The following is a 23,037-nucleotide window of genomic DNA, read 5'->3' as shown; positions in this document are numbered from 1 at the left end:
CATATGTCTCACATACTTACGACAACTATTATACTCTAGATGTATACTTAAAATAAGAATAGATTTTGATAAAGATTGTTATTATAACTTGATTGTGTGCCTTGTATGCCAAACTTTCAAATATGTAAGAAAGAAAAGAATCATAATAAGAAATAAGATCAATTATGAATTAGAAAAAGGAACCACAGAATGAAAAGATAAATAAAAGATTTCTACACTGACACGATATTATGGTCAATGTTCACGCAAGATAGTTTGATCAGGTAGCAAAAGTGGAATCACCAAACGTAACAAAAGTGGAGTTACATATTACACACACACACACACACACACACACACACACACACACACTGACAACCATGATTTCAAACGTGGAGTCACATATACATGTAGCACATGCTCCATTGACATAAGTGGAGTTAACATAATAATGGAACGATTTCGTGTACCTTTATGTTGGTCGGTGTTTTAGGTATTTTCACAGACAGGTCTTCCATGCACCTTCACACTGATGGACTGACCACTTTATGGTTTAAAGATAAAAATATTTTATGATTAAGACATTAGGATAAAGATAAAAAATTCAAACCACGTGACGAGAAAGGTTAAGACGCGTTTTGTAGAAAACGTAGAGATAAACATGAATAAAGATGTATATAGCATAAGTGGCACCACAAAGATGGCATAAGTGGAGTCACATTATACATAAAGTAATAACGTTGTGATGTTACAAATAATATGGCAATTAAACATGTGATAAGAGGTTTGATATGATAATGTGCTTTGCATGAACACTGAGGTTCATATGTCACAACAAAGACATGGTAGTAATATGAATGTGATCCAAACATGATATAACCAAGATACGGATATAGATATAACATTGCATGATGATATTGACGAAGATATATCTTTGTTGTATTTACACACGATAAGATAAAGACAAATACAAGATTATTGGTGAGCAATTCATGTTTAGAAAGGAACGATCTGTATTGTTTTGGTTGTTTGATTATGATAAACCTTTAAGATTGCCCGACTTTAAAAGATAACACTTAGGGTTTATACTTATGTGTATATCATATATACTTCGACAAATATTAGATGAACAAGGGATGCGATCTAGGGTGGTTAATAAAAGAGAAAGTAGTGATCTAGATTACAACACGTATAGTTAATACCAGATAAAATCTCACAGTATTTATTATATAATTAACACGTATAGTTATTGTTGTTCTTTAGCATTGATAAACCCTCTTTGCTAACAATCAACTATCACCAACGACTACGCTTCTTCGATTGTCACCCATTTCAAGCTACCACTCATCTTCGACCGCCACGTATACTTGTATATGCAAAAAAGTTCACACAAACACGTAACATCCACCCCTTCTCTCCCAATAAACTACCACCCTTTCTTTGCTATCAAACCCTAATATAATATATTTATAGGATCACGAAATTAATTAAGATTCAAACCACATGAAAATGAAGATTAAGATGAGTTTTACATAATATGACGAGGTAAACACATGAATATAAATATGATAAAATACGATAATAATTGATCAAGAGATGCTCAGTTATCTTTTAAGACAAGTCTAGCAAAACTATAGCCACCAAGGTGACATAACTTTAGTCAAATTGATCACGTGCTTTGCATGAACACGATGCACATACGCTTTTGATTAAGGCAACCCTTTACGCTCACTCGACTTTCAAAGCCAACACTTTTGGGTTTCTACTTGTGAAGTGTATGTCACGAACACTTGGAGTAGATACAAGAAGCGAAAGGGCATTAAATGCGGTAGCTAACAAAGAGGAAAAGTACTACCAAGATTATAACACTTGGTTAATATTGCAATAACTTTTATTAGCCCCTATGATATAATTAGAGAGTATCATATAAATAATTATTTAAACCTTTAGTTTTATATGATATTTCCACTAGTATATTGATATAAAAGAAAAATAACTTGAGTTTATATTTGTTAGAAAATGATATGGTTACATGTTGTGTCAATAACCTAATATGCAACTATATCACAAGAATTGTGACATATCATAATATCATATTATTTTTATTATTGTTATTATCACTATCATCATTCAACCGTATCAGGCTATCACTCATGTGTGGTAACGACTCAGCATATATGCATATTCCACCTCCTCTCTCCCAAAAAAAGATCTGCCACCATTAGGTATTAAATAATGTTTACGACCATCGCTGGCGGACCATATTAAACCCTAACCTATAATTATAACAACACCCTAATTGAATGCCACTGATTTATGTTCCATGTATTCACCGATCCTCCCTAAATACCATGGGAGGCTTTGATGGTATGCAGGGAGGACCTCCGCACAAGGCCTGCGATTTCGAGGGGCATGTGATTTAAAAAAAAATCCGATACGTATATTTATTTTTTTAAATAGTAAATACATATCACTTCCAATATAGGCTCATTTACAAATCATTTTTTATGGTTTAGAATTTAGCCCAATTGGAATTAGCTTTATTGAACCCAATACTAATTTGATTTTTTTTAAATAATAACAAAACATAACGGAATGGCACATTTTCAATCTCGAACAGGGTATGCAAATTCTCAGAGACGCCTCTACTAAATACCTTCGTAATTTGGACAAATCATTTGTAAACATGCAACGTCAACAACATAAAACAGAAGAAAAAAACCGATGTCTTACGACTTTCATGTCAACTTATACGTAAAATGGTATTAAAAAACACGTTTGTTTCACTAAATGATAAAACTAAAAATCCATTACATACAATGATAATTTTAATATAATTTGTTACATCAACATAATTTTGTATAACACTAGCAAGATACCTTGATAAATTTATAACTTTATACTCTAACATCACATTTTCTTTAATTATTTTACTTTTAGTGTTCATTGACAACTTTTAACCAAAACATTTTCAATTACATGATTATAAAATTTTAAATTCATTACCAGTTATAACATTAACAACATTTAATTTAATCTAATCTCATTCTCAATTTCACTTTTCCACGTTTAATTACACCTCCAATATTAAATAAATTTTCTTTGATGCCCTAAATAAAAACCCTTGTTTATTTTAATCATTTAAAAAATTAAAAAAACAAATCTTTGAATATAATTCCATTCCTAATTCGACACACACATTAAATCTAAAATACCATCATAATGAAAATCAACAAACATGAAATTTAATCAGTGTAGATTCATTGTATTCATCAATTTTACTATCAATAATATTATATTTATTATTAAGATATTAATGTATTAACATATAATACCATAACATGTAATATGTAATACGTAACAACATTATCTCATATGACATATATCTTGAAATTTTAACGTTATGGGATGAATCTGGCTTGTATTTTTTGAAATCTACACCAACGGGTATATTATTTTTTTCTGTATAAATTCACTTGAGTTGGTTGTAAAACTCACACAAAAACTCACAAATTGACAATTCAATTGAGTTGGTTGCAAAACTCTCACAAAACTCACAAATTGAGAATGTCTGGAAACAATGTTCAGTGTAAGTCCGCAGCCTCCGGCAGTTTACCAGACAGCTTTCCGGATGGTCTCCGGGTGCTTGTTGTAGATGATGATCAAACTTGTCTCATGATCTTAGAGAAAATGCTGAAAAAATGCAACTATGAAGGTACATAGAATCACAGATTATTACATCCACATTTCTGATTTGATTTAAGAAAAAAAAAAAACAATTTTCTGTTAGGGTTTTTTTTATGAAATTTTAATAATTTAACGGAACAATTTGACATTTAATTCTGTTTTTTTTTTTGATGAAATTTATGTTTGATTTGTTTTACTATATTTATAGATTGAAACAAGTGTTTATTCATTTGCAGCAATTATGTGCAATAAAGCGGAGGTTGCTTTATCATTGCTTAGGGAAAAAGACAATGTGTGTGATATAGTTTTGAGTGATGTCTATATGCCGGATATGGATGGATTTAAACTCCTCGAACACATCGGGCTCGAAATGGATCTTCCGGTCATTAGTAAGTAAACGAATTCGTTAGGATTACATCGTGTTTCTCGCGTTTTTGTGATGATTTATGAGCTTAAATTTATGTTATCATGTTTGAATATCTTGAATATTGGTCGAAGTTGCATGAGTCAACCACTATTCATTTAATATTTTTTTTTGTGTTAATGACACTTTTAAGACTTTTATGGTTTAAGGTTTAAGGTTTTAATATGGTCAATTTTATAGTGATGTCAGCCGATTACAACAAACATGTAATGATGGAGGGTGTAAATCACGGTGCATGTGATTATATACTCAAACCCATTAGTATGGAGGCGTTGCGCGGTATATGGCTACACGTTTTTCGAAGGAAACGAAAGGAGAAAGCTTTTGAGCCGTTAACAAGTGCTGATGATGTTGACCAACGTCAGAAAGTTCCAGAAGATGTTGCCAATTTGTCTTCTGGAAACGAAGGGCATAACTCGAAAAATGCAAAGAGAAAAGAATACGAGGATGGGTCTGAGGAACGAGAGGAGACTTCTTCTTCGAAGAAGCCTCGTTTCGTTTGGTCTATTGAGCTTCATCAAAAGTTTTTAGCAGCTGTTAATAAGCTCGGGCTTGACAGTAAGGCATTTTCTACCCTTGTTTTTTTTACATATTATTACTTTGATATAAAAACCCTAAACCCTGAACTCTAACTACAGAAACTGTCCCCAAAAAAGTCTTGGAGCTGATGGACGTTCCAGGCATAACCCGAGAAAACATCGCGAGCCATCTTCAGGCAAGCTAACACCCACCATAACCCTTTCAAATTTTACATCATTATTTATAATTTCAAGTTTACATATGTTCTTTAGAAAATTTGTTTACAAATGTAAATACTTGGTGCAGAAATACCGACTTTATCTCAAACGCCTCGATGAGTCGAAAGACTCGAGCGCAATCGATACCTCATTTATGGAGACCATCAATCGAGGCCATGACCTTATGGCGTTGGCGGGTAGGGGTCCGCACTCTGGTCATTACCTCACGCCTCTTCAAACTTCGGTTCTTGATCGTTTAAACAACTCAAGATCCTCGATTCCTATGCCGCTCGTTGATCAAAGAAACACATTTATCTTTGAGAATCCAAGATTTTATGGCAATGCAACAAATATGGAACCAAAGCAGTTCATGGGCTTGAATCAATCCAACCAATATGCATTCAATGGTGTTAACAGTCAACTATTGGGGCCAATGGCTGGTCAAGGCCAGGGTCCAAGTACAAGTCAACCTATTTTTCCTAATGGAATGTTGACACAAGGCATTGGATCCAGCATATCAGGAAGTGGGATTGTTCCAGGTTACAACTTTTTCAATGATGCAAACCAGGTCAGACCCGAAACAGGCTCGGCAAACATGACCTTCAGCGATTGGTTGGCTCATTCTTCTACCCAGACCACGCGGTTCCCCGCACCTTTTGCAATCGATGACGGAAGTGGGACCCATCGTAACGGCACAGGGGAAAACCAAGAGGACCTCCTTAGTGCACTTCTTGATCAGGTACATATAAATGTTCTTTAGCATTAATTAAATATTTAATGTGCAATATTCTATGTAAGGTGACTTAACCCGATCGTATATTTCTGTTATGCAGTCGCATGTAGGCGTTGGACAACCAGAAGATGATCTTGTGTTTGGCGGGCCGTATGCTTTTGATGATCTTCCCGGAGCACCTTAGCCATTTTTACAAGTTCTTTATAAGCTAGTAATATGTAGTAGTGTTTAATGTTGTTTGTTTGGCAGAGAGCACTGTGTGCATAGGCATATGCACATGAATTTTTGAATGTTTTTATTGGTAAAAACATCCAAAAATTCAAATTTTGTTAAGTGTAGATCTGTTGTTTTTTTCTAATGTTGGTTGTATGCGTATGGATTTGTTTTGAACGTTGAGGTTTTCTGTTTGTTATAAGCATTTGTGGGTTGTTTGAGAAATTCTTAGTTAACGTGTTATTTTTTCTAAAATAAATATTGTATGATACAAGCTTACAATGTTTTAGCACAACCAGCTGTTAATTAACGTGTTCTTTCAAAAAAAAGTAGTTGAATTATTAAACTTAAGAAACGCTCATATAAACTTATAATGATTTAGCACAATCGAATATTCTTTACTAATGCGTTTCTATTCCCAAATAGTTAAACTATTTAATTCTTGAATACCTTTATATAAACTTACATTATTTTATTACAAATGATACTTAACTAATTAATGTGTTTCTTATATCTAATTAATGTGTTTCTTACACTATTTTATAATGTATTATCACGTTCGGTTCCTAATAAATGTGTTTCTAAGCACAAATAGTTTTTTTTTGAAAAATAACTTTCATAGGAGACATTTTATACAAACTTACAATACATTAGCACAACTAATTGTTAGTTAATCTGTTTCTTTAACAAATAGATGAACTATTTAATCTTAAGAAATGTTTTTGGCATATTAATTTACTATCTATGAAGATTTGTTCTTCGAACGTTTTTAGAGGAAGATACAACGTTTTAGCACATCTGATATTTAACTAATGTGTTCCTATTCACAAGCAGTTGAATTGTTTATCTTAGATGTTTTATAGAAACTCCCATTGTTTTTTTTTTCTTGAACTGTTTAAATTACACAAATCCGTCTTCGACGGAGCTCAAACCCTTAATCTCAAAGGGAACAACACCTCTAACACCAATAGCTTTGCCAATTAGACTTAACCCTCACCCTGAAGAAAAACAAAACCCTCCCATTGTTTTAGTAGAACTTATCCTTAACTAATATGTTTCTTTCAACAAAAAGTGGAACTATCTAATCTTAAATAAACTTAATATATCTTTTAGCACACTTGGTTATTAAATATTAACTAGCAACTAGATCAGAGAACATTGCGGTGCGGATACATTGCAAATATTGAATGAATTAGTCCAAACGTTATATGATACGTTAATGATATAAAAATTCTAAGTTGAGGAGGTGTAAAAATGAAGTAAAAAGGCTCTTTACATACACACATCAATAATAAACCAGATCTAAATACACATACACATCACATCAATGGTAAAATGGCTCTGTACAACTATATCTATCTATTAATGATAAAAGTTGATGCAATAGTACACTTTAAAAGTTTTTGTTTTAACCACTAATTGGCTTTTACTTTCTTATTTTGACCACTACACATAGCTTATTCATTTTTACAGTTTTTTTTTATCTAAAATACGTGTTGATATTTTTTGTGCATATCAAGACTTTATTTATTGGGTTTTATCTTTCAATTGTTATAGCAAGTGTCGGTACTGCTATGAACCAATACTGATAGAGTACCCGCGGCGTAGCGCGGACGAAACCCACTAGTTAACATTAAACCATCAACAACATCCAAAAACCGATAAAATATCCAAAATCAACAATCATCATCATCCAAAACATAGGTAGTAATAAAAATCTAGCAAATAATCATGTTCAGTAGCAAATAACAAGTCTCATAATCCATAAACATGATGTCTAGATATCTGGAAAAAACAAAGAAGTTCACAAAAAATAAACCGAATAAGCGCAACCGACTTCTCCATTCCAAAATCGTCCAGAGTTCTCAGTTTTTATGGCTGGAAGTAAGTTCTCTCGAAGAGATTGGCTAAAAGTGTTTTAAATATTCGACTTAGGATTTTTCCATATTTAAGAAGTCTTCGCGTGTCACGAAGGCCTAATTGGCCTTCTTCGCGTGGCGCGAGAAACAAAATAATCGGGCCTTCGTTTTTTCTGGGCCGAGATCTTGGTGCATCATCAAGAGCCTTCTTCTAATCTTCACGTGGCATGAAGACAACATTTTTCTAAATTTTCATTTACTTTTCCATTCCTTTTCCCACGTGTGTGTTTCTTCCATGATTTACCCTCGATTTCCGCTCCTTTTATGCACGGGCACTTGTAAAAACATAAATAAATAAATACAAGCTAAAAACTAATAAAACTACTAGCTAAATGAATAAAAACATACTAAAACCATAAGGGAAAACATATGTAAATACAAAACTATAGGCTAAAAATGAAATTTTTGAAAGTTAGGGGGTGGTAGTGAAAAATGCACCGACACTTTCCTATAAGATATATATAATGTGTTTCTATTCACGGATGGTTCAACTATTTTGTCTTAGGAGACATTTTATATAAACTTTCAATATTGTAGCACAACCAGCTGTAAATTATTTTGTTTGGTTTCTCAAATGGTTGAGATATATATTCATATGTAATGTTTGATATGAACTTACAATGTTTTAACATACTAGATTCTTAGTTAATGTGTTTCTATTTACAAATAGCTTAACTACTTGGACATTTTATATAAAGTTATAATGTTTTTGCTTAACTATTCTTAATTAAATTTGTTTCTTTTAACCGGTAGTTATGTTTTAGACGGTCCTTTAATAATGAATGAGATTGTCGAGTGGTATAAAAGGAAGAAAAAGAAACTCATGATTTTCAAAATTGATTTTGAAAAGATTTACGATTCGTTATCTTGGAAATATTTGTTTTAGATTATGAAGTTTGGGGGATTTGAAAAAAAAGTGGATTTCCTAGATACATGAGTGTCCGAGTTCATCCGGAATGTCTATGTATGCTTTAGTTAATGGTAGTCCAATAATAGAATTTGATATGCAAATGGGAATCTGACAAGCAGATCCTTTATCTCCTTTCCTTTTCATTATAGTTATGGAAGGTCTTCATGTTGCTTTGGAAGATTCTATAGAGGCGGGTGTTTTCAAGGGGGGTCAAATTCATAATGGTGGAGAATCTCTTTCTCACTTGTTTTATGCATATGATGCTATGTGTTATGGTGAATGTCGGTATCCAATATCAGCAATATTGTAAGAATCCTTAATTGTTTCTATTGTGTTTTGGGTCTAAAACTAATCCCACAAATTCAAATTTATATGGGTTGGTGTGCAGTATGAGGAAGTCTGTTAGTTGGCTTAGATTACGGGTTGCCTTATGCGTAAATTACCTTTTTTATATTATGGTTTATTTGTTGGCTCTAAGATGAAACATGTTGGATAGTAACAACTTCTTATTGAAATATTTAAAAAACGAATTTCGTCATGGTTGATGGGTCTTTTATCTATTGGTGCTCGTTCGTTATTATCTTCTTCTGTTCTTGGAAAAAATAGATGTCGGTTTTTTTGGGTTTTAATGGAGATGTAAGAAAAACTCATTGGGTTTCTTGGAATTGTATTATGTCAGCTAAAAGGAAAGGTGGTCTTATGATAGGTTCTTTAGAGGCTTTCAATAAAGTTTTGCTTCAAAAATGGAGGTGGAGGATTGTTTCAGAGGGCATTAGCTTATGGACTCGAGTTATAGCTTGGATACATGGTCAGCCTTCTTCTCCAAATCATCTTAATCCGAGAGGTACATGAACTTCGGTTTGGTCTAACATATGTAATTCCTTTGTTAAGTTAGACTAAATGGGTATTATTCTTTTATTGGCGTTAAAAAGGTTGTAGGTAGCGTTAGAGATACCGAAGTTTGAAATGAATGTTGGATTGAAGACACTTTATTGAAATATAGGTTCCATTGCCTTTATGCTTTGGAAACTTATAAGGGTTGGATGGTTGATCAATGTATTGGCGGGATGAACTGGAATTGGCGTCGTTCGATCAGAGGTGGAGCTAAAAAGGTTTAGTCTGAATATCTTGTGTGTATTATTTATGATCTTCCTCAGTCTTATGGCAGTGATAAGAGGATTTGGTTTGTGGGGAGACGAAATATATTACAATTAAAGGGGTTCGATATTTATTTGATCATTATTTTTTTTTTCCAACAGGTTCTTCTTTTCAGTTTTTATGGTTGGAAGTAAGTTCTCTCGAAGAGACTGGCTAAAAGTGTTTTAAATATTCGACTTATGATTTTTTCCAGATTTAAGAGGTCTTCGCGCGTCACGAAGTTCTAACTAGCCTTCTTCGCATGGCGCGAGATACAAAATAATCGGGCCTCCATTTTTCTGGGCCGGGCTCTTGGCGCGTCATCGAGAGCCTTTTTCTAATCTTCACCTGGTGGTAAGATAACATTTTCGAATTTTTCACTTTCTTTTCCATTCCTTTTCCCGCGTGTGTGTTTCTTCCACAATTTAGCCTCGATTTCCACTCCTTCTACGCACGGGCACTAGTGAAAACATAAATAAATAAATACAAGCTAAAAACTAATAAAATTACTAGCTAAATGAATAATAACATACAAAACCGTAAGGGAAAATATATGTGTTTTGCAATACATCAGGGGTAAAAAAAGAAAAGTCAAGGGGCCAAAAATGTAAATTACAAAACTATAGGCTAAAAATGAAAATTTTCAAAGTTAGGGGGTGGTGGAGAAAAATGCACCGACACTTCCCTATAAGATATATATAACGTGTTTCTATTCACGGATGGTTCAACTATTTAGTCTTAGGAGACGTTTTATATAAACTTTCAATATTGTAGCGCAACTAGCAGTTAATTATTATGTTCCTTTCATCAAATCGATGAAATATATATTCATATGTAACGTTTGATATGAACTTAAAATGTTTTCACACACTAGATTCCTAGTTAATGTGTTTCTATTTACAAATAGCTTAACTCTTGGACATCTTAGATAAAGTTACAACATTTTTGCTTGACTATTCTTCATTAAATTTGTTTCTTTTAACATGTAGTAAAGTTTTAGACCGTCCTTTAATAATGAATGAGATTGTCGAGTGGTATAAAGGAAGAAAAAGAAACTCATGATTTTCAAGATTGATTTTGAAAAGACTTATGATTCGTTATCTTGGACATATTAGTTTAAGATTTTGGAGTTTGTGGGATTTGAAAAAATTGGATTTCCTGGATACATCAGTATCTAAGCTTATCCAGAATGTCCGTTCTAGTTAATGGTAGTCCAATGATAGAATTCGATATGCAAATGGGAATTCGACAAGGAGATCTTTTATCTTCTTTTCTTTTCATTCTAGATATGGAAGGTCTTCATGTTGCTTTGGAAGATTCTATAGAGGTGGGTGTTTTCAAGGTTGATCAAATTGGTAATGGTGGAGAATCTCTTACTCATGTGTTTTATGCGGACGATGTTATGTTTTTGGTGAATGTCAGTATCCAATATCAGCAATATTGTAAGAATCCTTAATTTTTCTAGTGTGTTTCGGGTCTAAAAATTAATCACACAAAGTCGAATTTGAATTTATATGGGGTTGGTGTGAAGTATGAGGAAGTCTATCAGTTGGCTTAGATTACGGGTTGCCTTAATGGTAAATTACCTTTTTTTTTATATTAGGGTTTTTTTTGTTGGCTCTAAGATGAAAAATGTTGGAGAGTAACAAATTCTAATTAAAAATTTTAAAATGGATTTCGTGATGGTTGATGGGTCTTTTATCTGTTGGTGCTCGTTCGTTATTATCTTCTTCTGTTCATGGTGCGTTGGTACTTTATTATTTTATGTTGTATGTTGTTCCGGAGGGAGTTCTAAACAAGTTGGAAAAAATTAGATCTCGCTTTTTTTTCTGGATTTTAATGGAGATGAAAGAAAATCTCATTGGGTTTCTTGGAATTGTATGATGGTAGCTAAAATGAAAGGTGGTCTTGTGATAGGTTCTTTAGAGGCTTTAATAAAGCTTTGCTTCAAAAATGGAGGTGGAGGTTTGTTTCAATGGGTAGTAGTTTATGGACTTGAGTTATAGCTTGGATACATGGTCAACCTTCTATCTCCAAATCATCTTAATGCGAGAGGTACATGAACTTTAGTTTGATCTAACATATGTAATTTTCTTTGTTAAGTTAGATGAAATGTATATTATTCGTTTATTGGTGTTAAAAAGGCTGTGGGTAACGGTTGAGATACCAAAGTTTGGAGTGAATATTGGATTGAAGACACTTTACTGAAATATAGGTTTCACTGTCTTTATGCTTTGGAAACTTACAAGGATTGTACGACAGATCAACGTTTTGGCGGGATGAACTGGAGTTTGCGTCGTTCTATCAGAGGTAAGGCTGTAGAGGTTCAGTCTAAATATCTTATGTCTATTTTATATGGGATTCCACGGTCTTATGGTAGTGACAAATGGATTTGGTTTTGTGGCAAGACGAAAGATATTACAATTAAAGGGGTTTGATATTTAATTGAGAGTTATTTATTTTAACGTGTCCTTCTATTCAGTATTTATAGTATTTATGGCTAGAAGTAAGTTCTCTCGAAGAGATTGGCTAAAAGTGTTTAAATATTCGACTTAGGATTTTTCCATATTTAAGAGGTCTTCGCGTATCGCGAATGCCTAACTAGCCTTCTTCGCATGGCGCGAGAAACAAAATAATCGGGCCTCCATTTTTTCTGGGTCAGGCTCTTGGCTCGTCATCAAAAGCCTTCTTCTAATCTTCACATGACGCGAAGACGACATTTTTCTAATTTTTCGTTTTTTTCCATTCCTTTTCCCGCATGTGTGTTTCTTCCACGATTTAGCCTAGATTTCCACTCATTCTACGCACGGGCACTTGTAAAAACATAAACATATAAATAAATAAACAAATAAATAAATAAATACAAGCTAAAAGCTAATAAAACTACTAGCTAAATGTATAAAAACATATTAAAACCGTAAAGGAAAACAGATGTGATTTGCAATACATCATGGGTGAAAAACGAAAAGTCTATGGGCCAAAAATGTAAATTACAATACTATATGCTAAAAATGAAAAGTTTCAAATTTAGAGGGTGGTGGTGAAAAATGCACCGACGCTTCCCTATAAGATATATATAATGGGTTTCTATTCACGGATGGTTCAACTTATTAGTCTTGGAAGACATTTTATATAAACTTTCAATATTGTAGCACAACAAGCTATTAATTATTTTGTTTCTTTTATCAAGGCATTGAAATATATATTCATATGTAACGTTTGATATGAACTTACAATGTTTTAACACACTAGATTCTTAATTCATATGTTTTTATTTATAAATAGCTTAACTACTTGGACATCTTATATTACAAAGTTTTTGCTTAACTATTCTTAATTATATTTGTTTCTTTTAAAAAGTAGTTAAGTTTTAGGCAGTCCTTTAATAATGAGTGAGATTGTCGAGTGGTATAAAAGGAAGAAAAAGAAACTCATGATTTTCAAGATTGATTTTGAAAAGACTTAAGATTCGTTATCATGGAAATATTTGTTTAAGATGATGGAGTTTGTGGGATTTGAAAAAAAGTTGATTCCTTGGATACATGAGTGTCTGAGTTCATTCAGAATGTCCGTTCAAGTTAATGGTAGTCCAATAATATAATTTGATATGCAGAGGGGACTCCATCAAGGAGATCCTTTGTCTCCTTTCTTTTTCATTCTAGCTATTGAAGGTCTTCATGTTACTTTGGAAGATTATATAGAGATAGGTGTTTTCAAAGGTAATCAAATTGGTAATGGTGGAGAATTTCTTTCTACTTGTTTTATGCGGACGATGCTATGTGTTTTGGTGAATGTTGGTAACCAATATCAGCAATATTGTAAGAATCCTCAGTTGTTTTTATTGTGTTACAGGTTTAATAATGAATCTCACATAGTTAAATATATGGGGTTGGTGTGCAGTATGAGGAAGTCTGTAAGTTGGCTTAGATTACGAGTTGCCTTCTTGCTAAATTACCTTTTTTATATTAGGGTTTATTTGTTGGCTCTAAGATGAAACATGTTGGAGAATATCAACTTCTTGTAGAAAAATTTAAAAAACGGATTTCGTCATGCTGGATGGGTCTTTTATCTATTGGTGCTTGTTCTTTATTATCTTATTCGGTTCTTGGGGCATTGGGAGTTTATTATTTTTTGTTGTATGTTGTTCCGAAGGGAGTTCTAAACAAGTTGTAAAAAATTAGATCTCCTTTTTTGCTGGGTTTTTATGCAGATGAAATAAAAACTCATTGGGTTTCATGGAATTGTATTATGGTAGCTAAATCAAAAACTCATTGGGTTTCTTAGACTTGTATTATGGCAGCTAAAATGAAAGGTTATCTTGTGATAGGTTCTTTTGAGGCTTTTAATAAACCTCTTCTTCAGAAATGGAGGTCGAGGTTTGTTTCAGAGGGTGGTAGTTTATGTTCTTGAGTTATAGCTTGGATACATGGTCAGCATTCTTCTCTAAATCATCTTAATCCGAGAGGTACATGAACTTCAGTTTGGTCTAACATATGTAATTTCTTTGTTAAGTTAGATGAAACGTGTATTACGCCTTTATTGGCGTTAAAAAGGTTGTAGGTAACGGTTGAGATACCAAAGTTTGGTGTGAATATTGGATTGAAGACACTTTATTGAAATATAGGTTTCATTGTCTTTATGCTTTGGAAACTTACAAGGATTGTACGATTGATCAGCGTATTAGCGGGATGAACTGGAGTTGGTGTCGTTCTATCAGGTGAGGCTGAAGAGGTTTAGTCTCAATATCATATGTCTATTATTTATGGGATTCCTTGGTCTTATGGTAGTGATAAGTGGATTTGGTTTATGGGCCTTCATTTTTCTGGGCCGGGCGCTTGGCGCGTCATCAAGAGCCTTCTTCCAATCTTCACGTGGCGCGAAGACAACACTTTTCTAATTTTTCATTTTCTTTTCCATTCCTTTTCCCGCGCGTGTGTTTCTTCCACGATTTAGCCTCTATTTCTGCTCCTTCTATGCACAGGCACTTGTAAAAACATAAATAAATACAAGCTAAAAACTAATAAAAATACTAGCTAAATGATAAAAACATACTAAAACTGTAAAGGGAAAACAGATGTGTTTTGCAATACATCAGGAGGTAAAAAAAGAAAATTCTATGGGCCAAAAACGTAAATTACAAAACTATAAGCTAATAATAAATAAAATTCAAAGTTAGTGTGTGGTGGTGACAAATGCACCGACACTTCCCTATCAGATATATATAATGTGATTCTATTTACGAATGGTTCAACTATCTACTCTTAGGAGACGTTTTATATAAAATTTTAATATTGTAGCACAAGCAGGTGTTAATTATTTTGTTTATTTCATCAAATCATTGAAATATATATTCATACGTAACGTTTGATATGAACTTACAATGTTTTCACACACTAGATTCTTAGTTAATGTGTTTTTATTTATAAATAGTTTAACTCTTGGATACCTTATATAAAGTTACAATGATTTTGCTTAAATATTCTTAATTATATTTGTTTCTTTTAACAAGTAGTTAAGTTTTAGACGGTCCTTTAATAATGAATGAGATTATCGAGTGTTATAAAAAAGAAGAAAAACAAACTCATGATTTTTAAGATTGATTATGAAAGACTTATGATTCATTATTTTGAAAATATTTGTTTAAGATTATGAAGTTTGTGGGATTTGGAAAAAGTGGATTTCCTGTATACATAAGTGTCTGAGCTTATCCAAGATGTCTGTTCTAGTTGATTGTAATCCAATAATAGAATTTGATATGCAAAGGGGAATCCGACAAGGAGATCCTTTATCTCCTTTCCTTTGCATTTTAGCTATAGAAGGTCTTCATGTTGCTTTGGAAGATTCTATTGAGGTGGGTGTTTTCAAGGGTGCTCATATTAATGATAGAAAAATCTCTTTCTCATGTGTTTTATGCGGACGATGCTATGTGTTTTGGTGAATGTCGGTTTCCAATATCAACAATATTGTAAGAATCCTTAACTGTTTCTATTGTGTTTCGGGTCTAAAAATTAATCTCACAAAATCAAATTTATATGGGGTTGGTGTCCAGTATGTGGAAGTATGTATTGTGGAAGTATGTATGTTGGCTTAGATAAAGGGTTGCCTTCTTGTTAAATTACCTTTTTTATATTAGGGTTTATTTGTTGGATCTAAGATGAAACATGTTGGAGAGTAACAACTTCTTATTGAAACAAAAATAAAAAACGAATTTCGTCATTGTTGATGGGTCTTTTATCTATTGGCGCTCGTTCGTTGTTATCTTCGTTTGTTCTTGGTGTGTTGGGAGTTTATTATTTTTCATTGTATGTTGACCCGAAAAGAGTTCTAAACAAGTTGGAAAAAATAGATCTTGTTTTTTTCTGGGTTTTAATGGAGATGGAAGAAAAACTCATTGGGTTTCTTGAAATTGTATTATGGCACCTAAAAGGAAAGGTGGTCTTGTGATAGGTTCTTAAAAGGCTTTCAATTAAGCTTTGCTTCAAAAATGGAGGTGGAGGTTTGTTTCAGAGGGCATAGTTATATCTTGGATACATGGGTCAGTCTTCTTCTCCAAATCATCTTAATCCGAGAGGTACATGAACTTTGGTTTGGTCTAACATATGTAATTCCTTGGTTAAGTTAGACGAAACAGGTATTATTCCTTAATTGGCGTTAAAAAGGTTGTAAGTAACGTTAGAGATACCGAAGTGAATGTTGGATTGAAGACACTTTATTGAAATATAGGTTCCATTGTCTTTATGCTTTGGAAACTCACAAGGATTTTACGGTTGATCAACGTATTGGCGGGATGAACTGGAGTTAGCATCGTTCGATCAGAGGTGGAATATTGGTTCAGAATCTTATGTCTATTATTTATGGGATTCCTTGGTCTTTTGGTAGCGATAATTGGATTTTGTTTTGTGGAGAGACGAAAGATATTACAATTAATGGGGTTTGATATTTAACTGACCGTTATTTATTTCATACGGGTCCTATTTCGTATTATTGTCTTCCGAGGAAGGATAATATTTGGGCATGGGGGGTACCAAAAAATAAGCTTCCTACAAGAGATAATTTGAAAGACAAAGGTTTTGACATTCTTTCATTGTTGTAATATTGAAAATGAATTAAACTCTCATCTGTTTGGTGGATGTTTGGCAGCTAGTCATATTTGGGACTGAGTTGGGGTTTGGCTAGGTATGCCCCTTCCGGTTGATGCGTTTTGGTTTCATTGATGGAATGGCTCGAAGGTTTTAGAGTGCATGATCAAAAGAAACTTGTTATTAGGTCCGTTTTGTTCTTGGTGTGGTGGACCATATGGAGATTCAGAAAGGACATGATTTTTTTGAAGAATTGACCCCTCGAAAAGATTATCTTTGACGATATCATGCATTTCTCATTTTTATAGTATAGCATTCTTAATCATAAATGCAAAATTTCGTGGACCGAGTGGGTCATAAGATCGTTTCAGTATATGTAATTATTTTCTTTGTCTAGCTTCTTGCTATGACTTTTATTTTAATAATATCCGTTCGTCAAAAAAACCTTTTAAATGGACTTGTAATGTTTTAGCACATTCAATATCTAATTCTAATAAATGATTCCAAATAATGCCACATGATATCTTTTCCTTTAACTTCATAATTTTATTTATATTTTTCAATAATTAGTACATGAATATTATTTATCATATCCTTAATAAATGATTCTAAGTCAAATCACTCCTCCTAATATTTAATATTATATATATATATATATATATATATATATATATATATATATATCTTCTTCTAATTTTAATATCTCACTATTATAATAATATTGTAATATTCAATATATTATAATTAATGTAATAAATATAAATGTATACGTACAATAGGTGCATCCAATGTTTCTCATATACCTTTTAATTACATAATATTTATATTTATATATATAACTTAGATATTATAATACAATATAAACTTGTTTAAATTTGAAAACCTTTGAAATAGCATTAAAAAAAATATTAAAATCACCATAGTAACAAATAAATAAAATAAATCATATAATAGCACAAAATGATAACGATTTGCTACTAGAAATACAATATTTGATCGATGATGGACATAAGTTCCACTGTACTAAACAAAAAAAAATTATTGATTATAACTTAATTCAAATTCTTATATAAATGGTTGATACCTTAGTCATTAACCCATTATTCTAATTCAAATCAGACACATTTTTCAGAATTCAACGAGTATAATACACGGGCTATTATGATATCTCAGTGTTGCTAATTAACATAGACCAGTTTTTATGATAACTTCAAGTTAGTAATGTGAACTGTCACATGGTTACAATAATATGCTAATATGTCAGTTATATGAAGTTTTTTTTTTTACAAACTATATCATTATATCGTTTTTATTATACAAAACCGTGTAATACAAATGGTCTATAATCTACTTTAATTTTACAACAAACATGAATTAATATTTATTTTAGAATTAACTAAATGTAAGAAATAAACAAACAACCAATATTATTTGTTAAAAAACTAGAATTTTAACCCGTCACGTGTTGCGGCAGCATCAAAATTTAAAGTAACTTGAATTTGTACTGTCAGATATCTGACCTAACTCGTTTCCGAACAAAACTTATGTCAAAACGTATACCAACTAAAACCATACATAAAATAAGCACGAAGACGTCTTATATTTGATCTAACTCGTTGCCGAGAAAAATTTACGTCAAAACGTAAACCAACTTAAATCTATACCGAAATGTATTATATTTGACCTGACTCGTTTTCGAAAAAAAAAATTGATGACAAAATGTAGATCATTTATGTCAAAATGTTAACCGACTTGGATCTATACCGACACGTACTAAAAACACATGATTAAAATCTAGTGGAAAAGGTAATTTTGTCCATGATTAAAACACATACCTAGAAACATGCACATGCAAGTCACATGGTAATAAAATCAAACGTCTTTTTATATTCAATATGACCATCCATTGAATAATTAAGGGCTTTGATTAAATGAGTTGAATTGAAAAAAAGATGGAGGCGCGTGAGATTATTTAAGGGTGTTCTACTCTATCCAAGACAATAGTTTCTCTCTCTTACAATTCCCCTTATATTTATAACGTTAATAACTTTTTCATATGACATTCTTTCTTTATATAAAAATTGCACTATAAAGACGAACATTTTTTATCTTTAAAACAAGTATATTATTGCTATACTTTTGATTTTTTTTTTCAAAAAGCCAGATACATGAAACGTAATGGACAAAAGCACAAAAAAATGTGTTTTTATCTAAAACGCAATGGACTAAAAACACAAAAAATGTGTATTTTTTTCTAAAACGTAATGGACTAAAGACACAAAAATGTTTTCTTTTCTAAAATACAATAGACTAAAAACACAAAGATGTGTTTATTTCTAAAGCACAATGGACTAAAAACAAAAAAAAAAGTTTTTTTTTCTAAAACACAATGACTAAAAACACATAAAAATATGTTTTTTCATTGTGTTATAAAACGTAATAGATTAAAACACAATGAATTATTATGTGTTATAAAACAAAATAAAAAACACAGTAAACTAAACACAATCTGTACATTTGTTATATAACGCAATTCTCTAAACTAACCTAAAAGACATGATCACACAAAAACAATCCATGAAAAATACACACAAATGAAACTTAAACATCTTTTGAAACAAAAGATACCTTCTTAAAGCTGCTTTACAATACCGGATGATGCAAGCTTTATATTGTTTTTTAATATTTAAATCTTAACTTATATCTATATATATTCTAAAGTTTAGTTATATGTTCTATTTTAAAACCAAAATTTATGGTTGTTTTAAATGCACCAGTCTATAAAGCAAAACCCTATCCTATTAAATGTTGCATCCGATTGTTTCACCTGCAATTGAACCTAAATTCAATTAACCATCCATATGCAATCAATTATACCAAAATTCAATATGCAATCGGTTTCACCTGTTCCATTTCCCATCAACAGCCATCCATCTTCAATAACAAAACCTTGAATTGTTTGCCTCTTCCCATCCCTTTCTTTGCTCCTAAAAACCCACCCACTCATCTTCAGATTCTTTAGATACTATCGCGATATATTTCATCTTCACTGAATCGATAAAGATCGAAAAACCGGTGTCTGCGAAGGTGGTGGTTGTGCTGGCCATTCAGTGATTCCAGGTAAGTAACAATCAATTATCACAATAGATTTGATGTTTAGAAATGATTTGATATATCTACTGCCTAAGAGCTATATGAACAAGTCCTTGCCGATCAGAAATGAAATTGAATTACAACTTGAGGTAATATTTCCCAATTCACGTCTATTTGATTTTTAACTAATAGAAGATGAATTTGAGCTAACATAGATGGAGTGATTTGTGGATTATTGTTATCACTTTGGGAACAACGAATTTGTAGTTTGATTTGATTTGATTTTGGAAACATGGCATTGAAAAGACCTGTATATTATGTTTCTTCGCATTGTTCCTTAGGATAGATTGATGATTAATCGTTGGCAATCCATCGTTTGAGTCACCATCACATGATTCAGATTGCATATGTAATTATGGTATTTGTGATTGCTTATTTTTTCTTATTTTTTTTATTTGTACCAGGAGTTGGTGTTTATCAACTTGCCTTTTAAAATCCGTTTAGACGTGTAAAAAGAGACGGGTGAGAGAGAACAAAAGGCGGACGAAGAGAGAACAATGATAGGGGAAGAACCAAGCCACGTGTCCCCACGAGGCAAGTGTTATTAAATTTTATGGTTTATTTAGTTTTGTTGAAATTTATATCGGTTTTGTATGGGTTTACTTGCATATATCAGGTTACGTGTGACATCAACGGCTTAAAAAAGAAGATTAAAAGTGCATTTGTTAGTAGAGAACAAGAACCAGAAGTTATGATGCTTCAGCAATGTTAGTTGCAACAACCACTTTTCTTTTACCAGGAGGCGTAGGCTTGAAAATCCTGGATTGCATTTCACTAAGGAGTGCACTATAAACTGGTAAAATTATAAGTTCGGGTACGCTTTTACCTAATCCTTTCACTCTCTCATAGAGACACTAGCAAGCATGATAAATTTATTCTTGACTTGTTAAAAAAAACAAGGATGTCACCTTCAGGTTCTGTTAAACTGGATTTGCATTTCAGTAATAAGTGCAGCATCAAGGTAGCCACTTTTGAGTTGTTTGGTACCCCAAACTGCATGAGAAATCAGTCAAAAGTAAGCTAACAACTGTTCAAAACAACACAAGTACAGATCTTCCTTTCAACCTCTACAAAAACATGAAATTAAGCAGCAAAATACGTTTAAATTGAAGTAATTAAAGTGATCGATCATACATTTTAAGCTGATGCGTGTGTGTGCTCAGGAGACTATCAAAACAGGTGTAAGAGTTTGAAAGAAGAAAAGAGGGAGATCGAAGAGGAGAAAGAAAAAGTTGGAGCTGGATCTTAGCCAGATGGGAGCTGAGCTTAGAGAGAGAGATAGTTCAGACAAAGGCAGAGAAAGTGAAGAAGCGAGATTAGTGATGGCGTTGAGCCGGCCGTCGGATGTATCTATATCGCTCCCTATGCATTATTCACACTTTTGAGTTTTGCCATTGTGTATGTGACGCGGACTATCAAGTTTCATATTAGCTATTGTATAGTTTCAATATACAACTTTTTCTCCTCTACGGTGAAACCAAACGTGTAACAGTAAGCATAAACGTTCTGTGTTGGCAGGTTCCAGTGTGATTGAATCTGAGAAACATATTTTGCGTATGGCGAAACAAATAAGGTCGTCACTTCAAACCATGTTCTTTATCGTTAAATAAGTATATGTGTTCATCAACATTAAATAGATTGTGTGGATGTATGTGTGTACAGATGTTCGTGTTTCCCATTCTAAATAAATTTCTGCACATTAGACGTATAGTCATTGCATACGTTAAGTTATTTCCTTCAAATTTCGTTCGTGTCCTTTTTTCTGCAGACCCAGCATTATTAGTTGATGTTCCAAGAGATAATAACATAACAGGTACATATTCAACTTCTGTTTTAAGTGCTCCATGATTCTTTCGGTATATTTTTTGAATAAATGGCTCTTTATTGCTAGCATGCATGACTTCTGTTTACATGATATGTGTTTTCTAGCTTCCATGTGAGTTAAATTCTAATTACTATTTAACTTATTTCAGCCGAAGCCGAAGTTATGAAGTCCTTGAACATTCCCAAGGGGGTAAAGCGTGTGCTTTTCAGAACATTGAACACCGATAGGTAACCTTCTTTCACTTTTCTGGGCTCAATTTCCTTAAAATTTTGTTTGACTTTTGATTGTTGGGATCATTAATTTCAGGAGGTTAATGTGGAAAAAACAATTTGACACAAGCTATGTTGGATTTATGAAGGATGGAGAACAGGGGCTCAAGGATTTATCAAAATCCTTATAAGGGTCTAGATTAGCCAAGAGATTGATAGTTGACTCCACAAACAATAATATGTTCTAGCACTTGTGTTATTAATAATATCAAAAAGGCATACTGAGGATCATTGTATTATTAATAATATATCAATTATTATGTGTCTTGAACTGGTGTTGTGGATCATTTTTAAAAGAATATGTTGCTAGAGATGGTATTTGGATTTGCTCCTTCTGCTTGAACAGATAATCAAACATCATAATTGTCAAATTTATTTGAACATGAAATATAACAATTTACTCTCTATATTTAGTAATAATAGTAATGATAACATAGGCGGTTCGGTTTTAGTCTGAGAGTTGACCCGAAACAAGCCGTTTTTATTATTTTGGTCGAAGTGAACCGAACACGTGTCGGTATCGTTTCGGTCATGTAGCTTTTTTGTGTTCTCTTTCACATGTTGATATCGTTTCGGTCATATAACTTTTTTGTGTTTTCTCTTTTAGTTGTTAATGGTAACGTATTTGAGTTTTCTCTTTTGGTTGCTATACTAAGTCGCGGTACCATATGAACCGAACAATACCGGCCAGATTCTCCTGACGTAACAAACCCGCGGCAACGCGCGGGCATCACCACTAGATATAATTAAACACTTGAAGAACTGTTAGGAATTTTTAATTTTGTTGGTTTATAAACTGCTTTCTGATCTATAAAAGGGAACAAAACCTGCAATTTGACTTTTAGATGTCAAACTGAATTTATATGTATATGTGTATGTAGTATAATATGTATATATATATATATATATTTAACATCTATTTTACACCATCTAAAACAATGAAAAAGAAAAAATAAAGATAAAAAATTTGAA

At 32.5% G+C, this 23,037-nt stretch overlaps 1 protein-coding gene and 1 long non-coding RNA gene across 3 annotated transcripts; both read left to right on the top strand.

The window, feature by feature from the left end:
• The first annotated feature begins 3,492 nt into the window (after positions 1–3,492).
• Positions 3,493–5,972, top strand: LOC110905968 (two-component response regulator ARR2). The gene is made up of 6 exons (XM_022151353.1): positions 3,493–3,694; positions 3,903–4,055; positions 4,271–4,648; positions 4,729–4,805; positions 4,916–5,566; positions 5,661–5,972. Exons 1-6 carry the CDS (start codon positions 3,547–3,549, stop codon positions 5,742–5,744), a joined length of 1,491 nt encoding a protein of 496 aa, XP_022007045.1. The 5' UTR covers positions 3,493–3,546; the 3' UTR covers positions 5,745–5,972.
• Positions 5,973–20,587: 14,615 nt separating this feature from the next.
• Positions 20,588–22,374, top strand: LOC118487471. Of its 2 annotated transcripts, none has more exons than XR_004881832.1 (5): positions 20,588–21,369; positions 21,490–21,544; positions 21,740–21,784; positions 21,945–22,023; positions 22,103–22,374. It is a non-coding gene; the product is annotated as an uncharacterized LOC118487471 (long non-coding RNA). The 2 variants fall into 2 exon arrangements; XR_004881833.1 differs by having other exon boundaries at positions 21,634–21,784.
• Positions 22,375–23,037: the final 663 nt, after the last annotated feature.

The sequence above is a fragment of the Helianthus annuus genome, chromosome 2 (assembly GCF_002127325.2).
Source record: "Helianthus annuus cultivar XRQ/B chromosome 2, HanXRQr2.0-SUNRISE, whole genome shotgun sequence".
Taxonomy (NCBI): Eukaryota; Viridiplantae; Streptophyta; class Magnoliopsida; order Asterales; family Asteraceae; genus Helianthus; species Helianthus annuus.
The sequence above is the reverse complement of the archived record's forward strand: the minus strand, read 5'-3'. Positions and strand labels throughout refer to the sequence as shown.